General features: G+C 45.7%; 1 protein-coding gene across 1 annotated transcript in view; it reads right to left on the bottom strand.

The window, feature by feature from the left end:
* Window positions 1-17,476, bottom strand: part of COL9A3 (collagen type IX alpha 3 chain) — a 34,733-nt gene that overhangs the window by 9,993 nt on the left and 7,264 nt on the right. The window contains exons 3-22 of the mRNA XM_085079647.1: window positions 15,813-15,848; window positions 15,138-15,209; window positions 14,818-14,871; window positions 11,457-11,492; window positions 10,834-10,857; window positions 10,465-10,518; window positions 10,232-10,285; window positions 9,918-9,959; window positions 8,386-8,442; window positions 7,284-7,337; window positions 6,773-6,826; window positions 6,608-6,661; window positions 5,894-5,947; window positions 4,998-5,051; window positions 4,509-4,562; window positions 4,170-4,223; window positions 3,562-3,615; window positions 2,784-2,828; window positions 1,959-2,012; window positions 1,560-1,613 (exon numbers count right to left, since the gene is read on the bottom strand). Of these exons, the coding sequence (XP_084935773.1) occupies window positions 1,560-1,613; window positions 1,959-2,012; window positions 2,784-2,828; window positions 3,562-3,615; window positions 4,170-4,223; window positions 4,509-4,562; window positions 4,998-5,051; window positions 5,894-5,947; window positions 6,608-6,661; window positions 6,773-6,826; window positions 7,284-7,337; window positions 8,386-8,442; window positions 9,918-9,959; window positions 10,232-10,285; window positions 10,465-10,518; window positions 10,834-10,857; window positions 11,457-11,492; window positions 14,818-14,871; window positions 15,138-15,209; window positions 15,813-15,848 (1,014 nt within the window). The remainder of the gene's footprint in view (window positions 1-1,559; window positions 1,614-1,958; window positions 2,013-2,783; window positions 2,829-3,561; window positions 3,616-4,169; window positions 4,224-4,508; window positions 4,563-4,997; window positions 5,052-5,893; window positions 5,948-6,607; window positions 6,662-6,772; window positions 6,827-7,283; window positions 7,338-8,385; window positions 8,443-9,917; window positions 9,960-10,231; window positions 10,286-10,464; window positions 10,519-10,833; window positions 10,858-11,456; window positions 11,493-14,817; window positions 14,872-15,137; window positions 15,210-15,812; window positions 15,849-17,476) is intronic.

The following is a 17,476-nucleotide window of genomic DNA, read 5'->3' as shown; positions in this document are numbered from 1 at the left end:
AATAAAGAAATGGATGGGAAAAAAAAAACCTAAGTAATTTAAGCATTTAAATCTCATTTTGTAAACTGTCTTCTTGAAATAGATGCCTTCAGCAAGCTTCTGTCACAAGGCAAGGCTGCAGCTTTGGCTCCTTTCACTGCCAGCCCTGCTGGGTGGAACATTCAGGGACACAAATAAACCTCAAACTGGCCACTGAAATAAAGCAGCATCTTCTTCAGAAAGCTGGACAGCTGCTCAGGTATTTTTGTGGTTATTGTTTCCACTTCTGCCTTTTGCTTGTAATTCAGCAAGGAACTTTGAGAGTTATAAACTCTAGGGGAGTTGAGTTAAATTGCATCAGAAATGACTCTGCTGTGCTGATGCCTTTAAATGTGGTGGGGCCTGGAGGGACCTGACAGGCTCTGAGAAACCCTTGGTACTCAGAGCTAAAAAAACCCAAATTGTTTTGAGCCAAACAGCCTTAACACCAGAAAAATCCTGCAACTTAGCACAGCCCAGCCTTAACTAACAAATTATGATTCTAATAAAACAAATCAGGAATGAGAAGCCCATTAGACATAACCATGGATTCTGCACCCCTGTCAAAACTCTGCACCAACACAATCAGCTCAACTGCTTTTGCTTTTTGGGTGTAATAATGTGGTACCTTTTGTGAGGCCAGCTACTCTGATGAAAAATTGCAGACATAAAAGCAAACGTTATTAATACAGTTTATTTCTAAAGCTGATTTCCCTCTCCTTGGAAGCTTAAGCAGCAGCTGCTCACAAACAATAAATCACACAGTTCAATTTCTTCCAAGTGGCACGTACCAGAAATCATATTAGACTTGCTGTAGGCTCCTGGATTTCAAAATGAGATTAAGATGGGGAAAAAAAAAAAAAAGAAAAGAAAGCCCAAAAAAACCACGAGAAGATCAGATCCAGACTCAGCAGCAGCAGTAGCTGGGGAGTGACAAGATGAAAAAGGTACCCAACCCTTTTCAGTAGTGTGATCAAAATCAGGGTTTTACCCTCCTGATATTATTTATTATCATCTCTGCTATCCAGCAGGGACCCAGCAGGGAGCCATGCAGCTATTCCCAGCTTTGTGTGGCTTCAGGTTGTGCAGGGAATGCCTCTCCAGTGCTCCAAGGACAGGGATACAGGACTGGGGAGGATTTCAGGTGTTGTGTGCTGGTGGCAAACTCTATTGCAACAGCTTCCCAGGAGCTTTGCTCCACTAATGCCTCACTTCAGCACAGGCAGAACCTCCTTATTCCTGTGTAATGAGGGTTTGCTGACTGTCCAGTCCCTCCTGCCAGACTGTGGCAGCTCCACAAACCCTTGGACAGTTGCAGTTTGCTCTGCCAAGTGCAATGGGAGAGATCACTTGGCATTTGCACGGAGCTGTCAGTGAGAACAGGACCTGACCCTGCTGTGGAGGAGGAATTTCTCTGCTGCCAAAGCTCCCCAGAGACAGCACTGAGAGAGAATGTGGCCTTTTAGTGTAGCCAGAGAGTGACACCACCCCACAAAGCCCATTCTGGCACCTCTCTGGTTCCCAGCCAGCTCTGTACTCACAGTTGCTCCTCGGGGTCCTGGCAGTCCTCTCTCACCAGGAATGCCAACATCGCCCTGGTGGGGACACCAAAGTCAGCTGGGATGTTCAGGAGCCACAAATCCACCCTTCCCACCCCACTGGGATGTATTCCTGGATCCCAGGCTGTTCAGTCCCAAACTCCTGCCCCACTGGCCCATCTGCCAGCCCACAGCTGGTGGGTTTGCCCATTACCTGTGCCAGCACCCTGCCCAGCCAGCTCAGTGCTCCCTGGGGAGCTCCACAGCAGTGTGGAATGCCTGGGATTGCAGGTGTTGCATCACTGGAAGCTTTATTTGAAGCTCAGGTGAGCTCCAGCTGCCCAGCTTGGATTTACACTCACCCAGCAGAGCCCATGCTCAGTGCAAATGTGGGACACTTACAGGGATTCCTGGCTCTCCAGAAGGACCTGCCTCTCCCATCTCTCCAGGACTGCCCTGCAGAGCACAAAGCAAACACTCAGTTAGGGCAGCACCTCAGGGAGGCTTCTCTGCCCTACCTGGAGCAACAATAGGAGGAGGGAGTTAAAACCTGCATCAGGGAATAAAAACAGCTTTAAACTTTTACAGTTTTGAGACAAAACTGTCAAGTCCAGAGAAGAGGTGAGCTGCACTCTGTCCTGGCAGCAGTGACTGCAGTGTCCCACGTGGGACTGAAGGGACACCCCATCACATTCACTCCTGCATCACCTTCATGTCAGGAGGAGATTCCTACACCACCTTCCTGCAGCGTGCTCTCCTCCCTGAGGATTAGCAGCAATCATGATGCAGGTGCAGAGGGAAAAATTCATAAAGGAGAGGGGCAGGGAAATAAAAAGACATGTCTCAGAACAGCTTTGTGCTGGACTGCTTTGGTCTGCCTGAGGTTTTCTTTTATCTCACAGGGAACTGCCAATCTAAAGCTCCATGGAAGCTTTTCTCCTGAGGTGAGGGGAAGATGAGATAATCCTGCTCTTGCTTGCAGGTGCTCAGCTTTTGATTCCCAAAGATCAAGCCTCCTCCTAGGACTTTGGCAAGAGGATGAGGTTTACTCAACCACTGATGACTCTACCATGTATCTGCTCTGTCTTTACTGAACCTAATTCCTGCTCCTCAGCAGAAGTACAGAAACCATCACTTTGGGGTAAATCCTCCTGATCCCCCCAAGCTAAAAAGTCTTGCTGTGATCAGTTTCCCCACCAGACCCCATGGTTGGAGAGATTCACTTACTGGTTCACCCTTTGAGCCTTTAATACCTGCTCTTCCAGGCAGTCCCTGAAAAAAATTATATTAAAGCAGTGTTAGAAGAAGTGAAGTTATTAAATTTGTTATTCTGGTCTGACTTGACATTCAAGGAGAGACCTTTGCTTGAAGCAATGGAAGATTTAAATTTCTACATCTCTCACTGTGAAAATTATGACTTCAATGTCTCTCTTGCTGCCCTTGCAGCTCCATGGGCACTAATCCTTGGCATGAGAGCAAAGAGCAGGAATAGATAAATAGACCAACAGCAGCCACATTCTGCACAGCAGAAACCTCTCTCCAGGTGTGTTCAAAATCTTCTGTAACACAGGAAGAAAGGAATACTTTATCTCTTTTAAATAGCTGGAAGTCAGGAGAGATGAAATGTTTTGCCAATAAGCACTGGAGCAAGGCAGGGACAGAGCTCAGGGTAAGTCCCAGATCTTACCTCCCTCCATGAGGGATTCACATCACTGGCATGTGAAAGAGAAAATCCCTCTCAAATTTAGATTTTAAAGAGTCAGAGAGGCCAACAGCCAGGGAATTACTGTGTTAGTGAGTGGTGCTGCTCCAGGTGTTCTCCAATTCTGTGCTGTACATTCCTTCCCTGTCTGCATGGTGGGAAAAGTGCATTTCCTCTTGGTTTAACTGGGGTCCCTTGTGAAACAACCCCCAGAATGACCCTCCCTGGTCCCCAGGAAGGATCTCTGCAGGCACACTCAGCTGCTGGAACCCCCAGAGGTGGCAGGTCCTGCTCCATACTCACAGGAAGTCCATTTGGCCCCTTCTCTCCAGGAGCACCCATGGGAGCTGCATCACCCTGTGGATAGGGAGAGGTTAGGAGGAATCTTCCAGCACTGGGAAAAGGCCTGGCACAGGCAGGGGACACATTCCCAAACAGGCATTTGTACTTTTCTCCCTCCCCAAATGCACAGAACCAAGAACTGTTGTCTCTACAGGACTGAGCACCCATCGCACAGGAGCTCCCAGGTGTCTCCATGCTCAATATTCCTGCAGGATCACTGCTCAAGAACCAGGCAGCCAGTACCTGACAGTACTTTGTCTCCAGGCAATTAAAATAAACTGTCAGCAGCTCTGAAAAGGCATCTCTGAAGGCCTTGAGTCAGCCAGCAGGAGCAACTAAATCCAGGGACACAGCTGAGCTTACATCATAGCTACACCTTCTTTCCTCAGGGAATTCCCTTGGGATTAGCTAATAGAAGAACTTCTCCTTCACTAGTGACAATATTAGGAATCTTTTTAGAAGCAAAAGCCTTTCCAGCCAAGCTTTTTGACAAGCATCAGTAGCTTTGCAGCACTCCCAGCACAGTCTCAGGAATCTTCCCTGCAGCATTTAAATAGGATTTTACAAACCTTCTCACCATCGAGTCCAGGAGCTCCATCCCTGCCATCCTTGCCAGGCATTCCCTGCAATCACAGACAGCACATTTAGGTCAGGAGGAGACTCTGTGGTTTGCAAAATACATTCACTTCAAAGAAGTTTTTGGCAATGAGTGCAGCTCAGTTGTACTGGGAGATTTTTCATTACCAGCAGCACAGCTGGGGTTTAGTCCAGCTGGGATTGCACAGAGACACACAGAGCAGGAGTTGGACAGCAAAGATGGCAAGAAGCAGCTTTTTTCCTATTGTGTTTTATCTTCTCATCTGCAAGCAAGACAACAGCAAGATCTGCATCCTTCTTAATTGACTTACAGGTTCTCCTATGAGCCCACGAGCCCCTGGGTTTCCTTTGGGTCCAGGTTTACCCTAGAAATCCACAATAAATCCTGTGTTAACCCGTGTAAACCTTAAGAACAGCCAGTCAGCAAAGACAATTCTCAGATTCTGTGGGGACATTTCATTCTGTTTGAGCTGGCTCCTCTCTGCTCACATAGGTGTAGAGATTCTTTTGGGACACACCAGGAAACTGGCCCAGTGCTGGATACAACACCTGGGAAAATTCCTGATAATTTCAAGGGATGGAGATGTAAGATCTGCTCCCTGTGCTCCAGGCTGCAGCAGCACTTGGACACCTTATTACTCAGACATCTTCAGTAGGAGTTAAACATCCCATCTTTGAGATGATACTTCCATCCCTTTCAAGCAAATGAAGGGGCACAAGCCATAAAATAAGCCTGTGGAACAGATTCCTTGGAATGGCACACTCCAGATTGGAGCAGACAGGTGTTTGACTGCACTTACAGTGTCTCCTTTGGGCCCCCGGAATCCCTGAGGTCCTTTGCTCCCTTGGTCTCCCTGTGACAGAGGAGGAAAAGCCATTAAGCATCTCCATCACACAGAGATTGATGCTCCAAGGGTGAAATGAGGAGGTTTTTGTGCTGTTTGCTGGTGTCAGCAGAGGGGTGAGCACACATTCCCCCGAGAGCTCGGCTGTACTTCCCCAGTTACACTAATTCCTGACACACTTTTTGCAGCAGGGACTTTGCCAACAATCCCTCAGGGCACAGACCATCTTCCCCTTCACTTAATGAAGCAATTTCTTTAAGCAGAAACAGAGTGGGAGAGAAGCTTTAATATTCACTGTCTAGATCCTGCCCAGCATAATGAAAGGTTTGGTGAGAAAGCACCTCATTTTATTTCAGTTTGGATGAATTTCTGCTATAATTGCAAAGCCTAGTGAGGAATCCCCAGAGGGTGGTGCTGCAGAAGGATGGGGACTGCATCTTCAATACACAGCTATTCCTGCTTGGAGCAAAAATCCTTGGGAGCTGTGGGCACCCAGGAACAGACCAGGCTCAAGGGATGTAAGTTCATGGCAGGGCTGATTCTTCCTCCAAAGATAATGGATATTCCCCTCTCCCTTGCCCTCAGCTGCTGGTGCTCAGGGAAGGGCAGTGAGGCACACAGAGCAACAGAAACAATGTGAACTTATTCTGATTTGGAGTATGGCAAAGGCACCCTGGAGTCTATGTCAGGTGAAATGACACTAACTGGAGGGAAAAGGAAAAAGGGAATTAAATAATCTGATGGAGGTGCTCAGCACAGCCTCCTGTTCACTGGCAGCAGAGCTGAGGAAGGAGGAACAAACCAGGCTGTGGCTGTGGAAGGCAGAGCCACAGAGAGCCTGGGATACATACAACTCTCCCTGGAGGTCCTGGGATTCCAGGTGGGCCTCTGAATCCAATGTCACCCTGCAGAGAACAAACACCATTGTAATGCTGGGCTTGGCAGAAAATAAAGTAACAGAATCCCCATCTTGTACCTGAGAAAACACAAAAGCCCTGGAAAGACACCCTGTGCCTCCTGCTGGTTTACAGCACAGACTTGCAGAAAGTCCCACTCTGAGCAATGGCTTTTCACTCTGGTTCTCCCCACCTTTGTGCCTCTGAGACACTGATATCATTCATGGCCTTGCTATCTTGATAACACTCTTATTCCTAAATTAATTCATGACTTCATCCAATTCAAAACCATTCAGCCTCTGGGCTGCTGGTCAAGGCACTGTGATGAGTCAAAGCCACCATGAGCTGGAGATTGACCCTGTTCTCACTGAGGAACCTTTTTATGTCCTGAAAACCTTCATCCATCAGTGATTCTTTGGCTTCTTCTTGTAAAGAAACAGAAAGTGAAATGTTCATGAAATGTTTCTCTCTTTTTTTGGTTTTTTTTGTTTTTTTGCAAGATTCAGTAACATGGTCAGCCTTGCACTTTGGAGGGGCTGCAGGGAGCACCCCACACTTTACACCTTTACAAGTTTCCCAGTGGAATTCAGCAAGGAGAAGTGTCACTGGCACCTCTCACAAGGCAAACTGGTGGTGGAGAGGATAAAAGAAAAATCAGGTTTTTCTTACTCTGTCGCCAGCTGGGCCCATTGGACCAGGGAGGCCTCTCAGTCCTCTTGGGCCCTAATTAGGAAAAGAAATCAGTTCATACTCAATCACTGCTTGTGTAGCCAAGGTGACTGATGGCTCCATGGAGCTCCACAGGGAAAAGGCCATGGGAATGGGAGATGTTACCTGCAGGCCAACACCTCCTGGAATTCCTGGAGGGCCAGGAGGGCCAGGGTTACCCTGGGAGAGAAAAGTCAATTAACAAGAGGAGAGACAGCAGGAGCTTGAAAACACCCAGCCAGGAACCTCCCCATCTTATTACTCCCTCTCTCCCTCCCAGGTTGCTCTTCAGAATGTCCTTCTTCATTATAGACTTTTCCTTCTACGTGCAAGAACATTGGGATCAGTCAGGAATTTATCCAAGTGATTAAGGCAGGGCTTTTCCTGAGCTGACATCCCTGCATGGGAAATGATGGCTGTTAACTCAAACTGATCTTAGCATGATGATCCTCCAGAAGATGAATTTTCTTGGAGAGTCAGACCTACAGGCAAAGCACTGAAAGCCAGTGCACCTCAGTCATAGCAACTGCTCCTTGTTCAGCTGCATTTCTCCCTCCTTGAAAAAATAATTTATTTCTTTTTCAAGGTGTATTTAAAGAGAAAAATCCTCCCCCATCCCTTTGAAATGGAAGTTTACCTTCTCTCCTTGTTTTCCTACTTCACCAGGTTCCCCTTTGTGACCAGTGTGTCCCTAGAAATAAGAGTTCTGATTATTCACATTCCAGTACAATCTTGTTTTAAAATTTAGATTTGGTGAGACAGCTGTGACACCTAAACCCCCACATCCCAAATGACTTACAGGGAAAACAATCTGTAGGTGTGCTGTAGGCAGGTGAATGGAGATCCCTCCTGGGGGAGGTGATCCCTGTCCCAGTCCTGTGTGAGGCACCAGTGGCAGAACTGATGCAGTTTCAGGAAATTCCCAGATTTGGTTTTCCAGACTGACCTCCACTGGCCTCAGCTAAGGTCTGGATGCAACTCTCAAAAACAAATCAGGACCAGAACTCAATTCCCACCACCTCTGAAAACAGGGCTGAGTCACTTCTGAAAACCCCATTCTGCATCTTTAACCTCCTTTTTTCAGTCATTAATGTCTGCATCATCAAGCTTGCAAAGAAATCCATGTCCCACTGAAAGCTTTTATGTAAGCTCTGATTCAATTTGTGTCTCTTTTCCTATTACTGTGGGAGAGACCCAGGCTAATTCCAGCCATGGCAGATGTTATTCCTCACCACGACAAAGGTCCTGTGCATCATTTGCATCATAATTGCACAGGGTTTTCCATTCCATGAGCTATGAATTTTGAGTAGTTGTGCCCTAAACTTTTCATTTCCTGTTTGTAATGATATTTGTGACTCAGTGCAGAGACCAAACAGACCTGAGAAAGGTCAGTTCAGGAGGAATTGAGAGCATTTCCCAGGAGTTCTCCCACTCACTGCCAACTTCTAAATCCTGCCAAAAGAACCTGAGTCACTTTTTAGTTTGTCTCACTGGTGGAGTCCATCACTGCACAGACTTCATGTGAACCAGAGAAGGGACAGAGGAGGAGATATTTCACCTCCTGAGGGTTGAAACCTTGAATTTATGCACCAGAGCCCAACAACTAACATAAATGCATGGCTGGTTTTGGAGCTATGGAGCCTACAGGAGACATGGACTGTATATACAATTTAATCCCAGGGGTTCATGATGTTTATTCTGGGAGACAAATCCTTGTATTGCAGGTGGTGTTTCCTTACCTTGAAGCCTGGCATTCCTGGGGGGCCTGGGGGACCTGGTGGGCACAGAGCTGGGCACTGCAGGGAACAGAAACACTTGGGTTTGACAGGCACACAGCACAGCCAGGGAGGCTGGTTTAATTCATTAGCTAAAAAGGTCACATGAATTTTGGCTCTAAATCTGATGGAATCATAGCACCATGTATTGACCAGCATTTCCCTGTGGAAAGGGGTCCTGGTAACCCCCAAAATAATGATTTATGAATGGCCTGCTCCCCTCTGAACATGGACTGTGGGACTTCCTGAAGGCTGACAGCATCCACAGTCCAAAATGCTGAAGAACCCAAGTTTCCCAGTGAAGCTGAATCAGTTTCATCTAAATCATCAGGACCATATTTAACCCTCTGCATTAATTGACCCCTATTTATTTAATTTAGCCAACTCCTTAAGTGAAATAAGGACAGGCATCAGAGTTGATTGAAGGGCATCAATAAAACCAAATACTTATAAGCTGATACCTGCAGATATCTAGGGGTAGGTGAGCCCCTGGTGGGAACTCCAGCTTGAATGGGAACAAATCAGAAATTTAACGAGGAAAAGGCCATACTCTTGAAACTTTACAAATAGATATCAATTTGGAGTTTAGATTGGTTTTTTTTTTCTTTTAATACAACTTCAGGCAGCACCTGTGCAGCAAAAATTTAGTTTTCTAGTATATTCCACAGGGTAACTTAAATTAAACTTGCAGAAATAGCATCATTTTCTATTAACTCCCATGTGATCTGCCATAAGGCAGTCTAAACTGACTCTGAGCTTTTTTTGGGGCACGCCAATTAGAAAACCAAAGAAGCTGTCACAACAACAGCTGTGAAATCTGCAAATGGCACTTCCATCCTTCATGGACTTAACACTGCTTTCGTTCCCCTGGAAGGAAGGAATCAGGACTTTCTCCTAAGGAAGGAACCCTAAACAAAGCATATGTCCATAGGAACTTGGTGTCACCATCCATGGAAATAAACAGTGCCACACTCACAGCCTGTCCTGTTGCAAAGCAGGGCTGGAAGCATGGAAAGCTGCTGTCTTTTAGCAAAGGCTGAAGTTGTTTGGTACATGAAGAATGTATGCAAAATGTGCATTTTGGGAAGCAAAGGTCAAAGGAAACATCAGCACTAGAATCACAGGATGGTTTGGGTTGGAAAGGAACTTAAAGCTCATCCAGTTCCACCCTCTGCCATGGGCATGGACACCTTCCACTATCCCAGGTTGCTCCAAGCCCTGTCCAGCCTGGCCTTGGACACTTCCAGGGATCCAGGGGCAGCCACAGTTTCTCTGGGCAACCTGTTCCAGTGCATATCTACCTCCTTGAAAAGATATTCCAGTCCAGAAAACACACCCCCAACTCTTATGCATCATGGTAAGGTGGTTTAGACCCATAACTGGATCTCTGAACAGTGCATGTTCAGTGGTCTGACATTCCCCCAGCTATGCCAACCAAAAGTCACATCAGGGATTAAACCAAAATATATTTTCATGGTACATAAGGAAAAACCTACCTGAAGGTCCCCACCTCCATCAGGAAGGGCACCTGGAAGGCCCTGCAATTCAGAGAATGGTGGCTTTTATATACAAGACAAATAGCAGGAGGAAACACAATTTCTAGGATGATTTTTACCCACCCAGCTCAGCTGGATCAGCACAAGGCACACACACATCTATGTGCAGCCAGGGGAAATTCCCTGCTCTTCTCATGGTGTTTATTCCCTGCTGAATGCTTGTGGCAATGGCAGGAAATAAAAAGTGCAGCAAGAAGAAAATTCTAGACTCCCCCCGGGAATTTTCTCACATTTATTTGCAAGTCTGAACTTACAGGAAGTCCAGGTGGTCCAGGAGGCCCTGGGAATCCTGGGAGGCCAAAAGGTCCCTAAAAAGAGAGAAAAATAATACGAAAAATAAGAAGAATTCCCTTTCGATGGAAAGGGATGTGAGGAGTGGCTACAAAAATACCACTTCTGAGCAGGGTAAGAGACCAAAAATGAAATTAATTCTTCTGTGATTGTGGCACATTCAGTAAATGAGGATTAAATGGTAGGAGAAACTCACAGAAGGACCCCGAAATCCACGTCCACCTGGGCGCCCACTGGGTCCTGGAGGCCCCTGTTGAACAGAGAGCAGAGCTTTTCCATCTGTGGAGACCTTGACACCCCAAAGCTCAGGGGGATTTGATCCCCCTAAAGAGCTCCATCCTGCACCCAGAGCATCACCTTCCCAATGCACATCTTGTTTTTTCACTCCACACCCCCCAGTGCCTGTTTCCCCAGGGTGAGGCAAGGATAAAAATGCCACAAGGTTGATGACCTGGCACAGGAGAGGAACCCAAGGCCTAGGGTGGGTTTGTGACACTCAGGGCATGCAATAAAGCCAATAGAATAATTTAAAACTCTTTTTTGAAAAAATATTCTTGTTACTTACTGGAGGTCCTGGTAGTCCTTTGCCCTGGAAACAACATTTAAAACAGTAAAAGATCACTCAGAAACTGAACATACAGTAAGAAAAGAAAACCTCTGAAAATGCTGGTTTTCTTTTTTTTTCTTCTGAGTTTCCTATTCACTCCCTTGCCCCTAATTATTATAATTTGCAATCAGAGCAGAGCATGAGTCTTGATGAATCCTTTTGTTGCCTCTAATAATTTGCATTCCCTTTACATCTCTGTTACCTGTGAGATGTCTGTAAGAAAAGTGATGTGTGGTGGTGCAAGAGTGGGACATGGAGAGGAAGACAACATTCCAGTTTATCTATTTCTCCTTTTCCTTTTAATTTGGATTAGACATTAGGTAGTGTCTGATGATTTTGACAGCATTTGATATGTTAGTCTGTATCCCAAGCTGGTTTGCTTTTATAGCACCTCAGAGACTCAAAACAAGTCCTGTGCTACCAGAACAGGTCACACATGCATATTTAAACATTTCAAACAATGTATTCACTCATCCAGGCTTTGATCCCTTTGTTTGGGGTACAAAGCTTCCCATCCTGGTGACAGTTTTGGCATAATATTTCACACTTTCATCACATCTGCTGTTCTGGGAGGTACTTACAGCTGGTCCAGGTGGCCCAGCAGGTCCTAGTGCACCCTGTGGGAATAAAATAGGATAAAAATTAGCAGGGATGAAAGAGGGATGAAAGAGAAACTCTCTTTTCTTGGAAAGTCCAGAGGTGGCTTGCAGAAACAGGACACCACTGGAGATGCTCAGCAGAACTCACATTTATAAGGACACAAATTTATGGATAATTACCCTGGAAGTCTCAGCTGGCCTCAGATTAGACTCCATTAATATAACATTCATAACTTGAATTTGATCTACTTGAAATATCCTCATTCATAACACATTCATATTTTAGATCCAATGACTAAGTTTTCTAAAACTGTTAAAAAAAAACTGGACTTATTCTAGTGAATTTTATTAATTCATCCATTTTCCTTTCAAGCAAAGCCAAAGATTTGGCAGCTTCTGCTTCTTCACTTGCTTCCTTGGCAAATCCCCAGTCTCCTTTTCCCAATTTGCATTCCTACTCCTAAGCTTGACTGGAGCTTGGTGATCTTAAGGCTTAGACTAGAATTAAGTCTCTCTCAAAGCTGTTAAGTTCCTGCTTGACTAAAGATAAGAAGGCAGAGAGATCTCCTCAACCCCTTTGCTGCATTGCAAAGCTGCCAGCTGGCTGTCAGGCTGTAAGATTAATTATGGGGGATAATTCTGAAGCAGAATCCCAGAATGTTTTGGGTTGGAAGGGACCTTGAAGATCATCTCATTCCACCCCTGCAAGGAGAAAGACATGGAGAACCGAAGGCCTGGTTAGGAGTGGTTTTGTGAGCAGAGGACTGTAATTCAATAAAAATCTGCTGTGAATGTCAGCTCATTCTTTTCTCTCTCTGCAGGTTGCTCTGCTCTGCCTGCAGTCACTTTTATCTTCAGGCTGAAAGTCTACTGATGGTTGTAAGGGACAAGCTGGGATCTGCTCCTGCAAGGAAAACATTGAATTCCTGGCACCTCCTGGCTTTGCACCCTAATTCTGAAAGCTGCATCTCCCCTTTCTGCTTTGGCCAACAGCCCACAGTGTTGGCAGAGAACCCAAAATGCCAAACTTTGGCATTTACACTCCCTAATTTTGGTACCTTGGAGGGTGTAAGGTGCAGAATGCAGCAGGGAACATCCCTGGGAAGGTAAGAGATCATCAAGTCCCTGAATGAACTGATGCTACTGCATTAAGTGCAAAGGGGAAACTCTCATTTACACCTCAATTTTAATAACATTGTCTGACTTGACTCATTCTCCTGGTAACAATGTTCTTTCTGTTTTTATGAGGAAACAGCATCACCATAATTTTTCACTTTATAGTAATTTACTCTGTGAATAGACAACTATGGGGTGCAGAAAATACTTGATTATTACTACATTCATAAATAGAAGTGAATAATTATGTTTTACTTATTGCTCTCAGTGTAAAGCAACAAAGTTCAAAATGGCCTTTGAAAACTTTCAAATAAGGTCACCACTGTCTAGCACTGAGGTTCAAACTGAGCTCAATCCCAGCTGAAAATAAAGGTTTTTTAAAATTGAAAAATAAGTAGGCTTGATCTAATCAGGCTGTAAGCAGGAGCAGGAGAAAAGTAGATGGATGCTGAGAGCAGCAGGAGCTATTTAAGACAAAAATCCTTTTGGAAATGTTTGGCAATGAAGGATTACTGAAAACTGGTTTCCATGAGCCCACTTCCCTTCACTAGACAGCTTCGCTCTCAGACACTCCAGTTCAAAAAATTAAGCTTATTTGGAAGAAATCAGAGTGTTAAGCATGAATTCAAAGCCACAATAATAAGTAGACAGCTTATTTCAGTGAGTGCTACAAGACTGAAATATGTTCTAAAAGACAGGGAGAAAAAAAGAGTCAGGCTAACAATGCTGTTCATTTAGAGTGTTGAAGCTTTTAGAGGTTTTCCCTTTCCCCAGGTTTTTATTAGACCAATTAAACCAATTTCCCAGATGGACCACTGACCTTGAAAAGCTCCCATAAATGATGAAGGGTCCCAGGTTTGCCCCATGCTGCCAGACTGAGTTACAAGAGATGGGAAAGCACAGCAAACCCGAGCTTGCAGAGAGAGCAGCTCTCCTGCCAGACAGCCAGAGAGGAAGTTCTGGTGCCCAGAAATTATCTGCTCAATTACCCTGCCAGGCAGGAGCTGTGTGCTGACCTGGGCACGGGCAAGCACTGCCACCCAGCACAAAACAGGGCACAGAGCTGCTCACTGCCTTCCCCGGGTGGTCCTGAGCTTTCCTAGTTTAAAAATCAGGGATTTGTTGCCAGAAGGTGCTGGATTCTTGCCATGGAATGGCTGAAGTGGCCAGGATTTTGCAGCTCTGGATCTCTGGGGGAGAAAGATGGACACAAGGGGCAGAAAAAGGGTGGGGTTTAGGGTGGTGGTGATGGACAGAGCTGTGACCAGGGTGTTTGTTTGGGTCCTGCCACTCAACTTTCCCAGTGGCCACACAAACTTTGCCTGGGACATGGGAAAGGAAGAAGAACAGAGCAAATATTCATGGCTGTACCATTCATCCCTGTAAATAACTCACAGTTTTTTTAGCTTTGAGTAACTCCTTGGGGCAATGAGGGGATTATTGGGATATACTGAACATGTTACCAAAATCCAGCCCATCACTTCAGCCCCCAGTCCAAAAGGCCAGCAAGCCAGCTGTGGACACAGCCTCATATTCCCATCTGGGAGACAGGAGGATAGCCATGCTGGATCACAATCTGTGCTGAGTGCTCACTAGGGGTCAGTCCTTAATGTCACAGGGAGGTCTAAGTGTGGGTGATGACTGTGGATGATCTGAAGGACATCTGGAGCATCTCTGACAGTTGTTTCTCTGTCCCTGGGGTGCCCCTCAGCAGAGCTGGAATATGCAGGAAGCAGAAAAAACTCCTTATTTCTTGCTAGGCTGGCTGGGGAACACTATGGCAACTAATAATGCAGCCATATGGACATCTCCAGAAATAAGAAAAGGCAAAAGTTTAAACAATTAATATACAGTAGCATTAATTATAAACATCACAGATCTGCCAACTTGTATTGAAATAAAGACCAAAATAACTTCACTTTGATAAACTTCATAATTAAGTCTGTCAGCTGCTTCAAGAAACTTTTTGAATACTTGAAATATCCCCAGTACAGCCACCACTGAGGCAACCCCAGCAGGTTCAAAGCCACATGGAAGAAAGGTGGATCTCATGCTCTGCTTAATCAAAAGCCACCCCAGGATTCATTTCACGGGTCTAAGTATTCTGCAAGGTTTACATGAGAATCAACACTTGAATGCCATCAATTTACATAAGAATGGGAAAGTCATCCCTACAACCAGTGACAATGACCATTTAAAGGGATTTAGGATCTAATGGGGTACTCACACGGTCTCCTGGAGGACCACTGGGCCCAGGTGGGCCATCAGTTCCTGTCAAACCCTGTAAAAAAACCCAAAAGATCAACAGAGTGCCATCCTGTCAGCAACCAGCTCCAAATAGTTCTCATATTCCTTAATTCAGCCTAGAGTTGCTTTTAACTCCTGCAGTTTCCCCTGATATGCAAGACATCCATGACACACATGTGGATCCAGGACTCACCTTCCTTCCCCAACAGGCACAGAGAAAGTTGCTGAGACACATCAGCAAAACACTCCTGCCTATGTGAAAGGTTTAAAAGATCTATGAGAAGATGACAAAACACTCACATCCACTCCAGGAAGGCCAGGCAATCCAGCTTCACCTGCTGCTCCAGGCTTCCCTGGTGCACCTTTTGGCCCCTACATGAGATAAACAGGCAATTATTATAACAAAATAACAGGAGAAATGGGCAAGGATGCAAGGATGGAAGCTCTTTCATTGATGTGTTCATCTTACACCACAAAACATGGGAGAATTCTATGAAAAGGGGTGAATCTTGCTGGGAATCCATACCCAAATCCTGAATTTCAGTGCTTTGGCTCTTTCCCACATGCTCCCAAGCTGTTCTCAGTAGGAGGTGGGAAGGGATGCAGTAAGTGGCCAAAGCAAAGGGCTTTGCCACCTGGTTCAATTTTGAGCACCCCTTGGCAGACTGAGGGGCTGAAGCAGACCCAGAGCAGTGCCAAAAATAACCATGTAACGTGTCTTGGTGCCAATAATTTCATTATACAGGTGATGCGCCAGCTTTATCTCCTTTATTCCATTCATTAATTTAATTTTCATTTTCTTTCACTGATAGCAACGAAGCAGTAGAATGTGTTTGTCCCCTGGGGCAGTGCTGAGCATCCCTACATCCCTCCTGGGAATTCTGTGGAAGATGAAGAGGAAAGTGAGGCTGACAGTGCCAGCCCTGTGTCCTCTCAGAAGGATGGACAAATCCACACCAAACAGAAAATACTTACTGGTGGGCCTGGCAAACCAGGAGGGCCTGGCTCTCCCTAGAGGAAAGAGAAAAGACAACGTTGGTGCTGAACCTCTCTTTGGTGTGTTTTTCCAGCAATGCTGTTCCCAGCTGCACTCAACCTCCCTTCATGCCCTCTCCAAGATTTACCTCGCTCAGCCTCATGGAGCTGATGCTCTAAACCCTGCTACCCGCTAAGGATGAGGCTGGACAGCCTTTTCCACACCTACAGCAGCAGATTTGGTGAAATCCACTTCCTCAGCCTCCCAGAGAGAACCAGTGCTCCTGAACAGTGCTCCCAGCACCTCCAGCTTCTTCCTGACAGAGTCAGAATTTATTTGCACTTGGGCTTGTGTGCAAGTGGGGCAGAGAGGAAGCTATCATGGTTTCCAAACATCTTCCTGATGAAACAGAGGGATGCAGTGATAAACTCCAGCTTTCCAGGGCACAGTGTGAAACTGTGCTACTGCCAGGAGCTGGGGATTACCACAAAGAGAAGAATGAACAAACTGTCCACAATGATTTTCTTCATATGACTAAACTTGGGAAGGAAAAGCAAACGAGCACAGCCCCCAGCTGGTTTCCACCTAATCCAATTGCACAGTCTGGATTAAACACAATTTTCATAAAATAGTTCAAAAGCATTCTTCTTTTTTTTTTTTTTTTTCCTAATAAAAGGAAATTTTAAGAACAGAGTTAAAGGTGTTTGGGAGACAATATTTTGTAAGTCTTTCATCACTTCTTCCAGCTCAGCCAGTTGTAATGCCATTCATAAATGTGTGTGTGGACCCCAGATAACAATTTGTATTTTACTGTTAGGCCCTGAAAGCAGCAAACATTTGTGAACAGCAGGAGCTTGACTGAAGCTTGGTTTCCAACTCATCCCACAGAAAATCACTTTGTCCCCAAGTCCAGAGGATACCCTGCCCTCCTGGCTTTAGGATAAGTCACTGAATATTGTGAGAAGCTCAGGTTTTGCGGGCAAGCAGAGGGGAAGGGGCCAGTTGTTACCCTGGAAGAAAATCTTTGTGGAAAAAGGTGGTTATTAACAGAGAAGGCTGGAAATAACACCATCCCACCACGGGCCTGGTAATTAGGAGCCAGGAGGCGTATGCAGAGCTGTGGAATTTATAGCACATTTCTATATTTACTGGGATGGCTGTGGGCAAATCTCTCCAGCCTGACTGCCTGGAGCTGCTCAGATTTATGTCCTGCACCCCTGACCGACCAGAGGGTCCTGAACAGAGGCATCTTTATGCTCTGACTTGCTGAAGCAACTCCTTCAGTATCCTTTGCCCACAGCTTTTCCATAAATAGTTATCACTATCATGGCTGGGGAAGGTTCCCTGCCAAGGAAATGAAAGGAGCAGTTCTTTTGAAATGAAAAGACGTCTGGAAATGGCAGTAGGGTCGGTTTGCTCCCTGGGGATGCCAGCCCCTTGCATTTTTTCTTGCCTGCATGGTGGGAATCGGCACAGCAAGGTCTCAGCACCAGCAAAGGCTGCTGGGGACCATCTTGAACCTTGGTGCTGCCATCGTGGGCCCCTGCAGGACTCTGCAGGAGCACCAGAACTTCAGAGAGATGAATCAAAAGCCTAATCAGTGCTTGTTCCCCTAGCTCCAGATCACAGGGAATTAGAGGCAAAGGCTGTCAGCAAAAGGAAA

This window comes from Lichenostomus cassidix, chromosome 20 (genome assembly GCF_008360975.1).
Source record: "Lichenostomus cassidix isolate B80296 chromosome 20, HeHo_3.0, whole genome shotgun sequence".
Classification (NCBI taxonomy): Eukaryota; Metazoa; Chordata; class Aves; order Passeriformes; family Meliphagidae; genus Lichenostomus; species Lichenostomus cassidix.
This window is presented reverse-complemented; position numbering and strand designations above follow the sequence as displayed.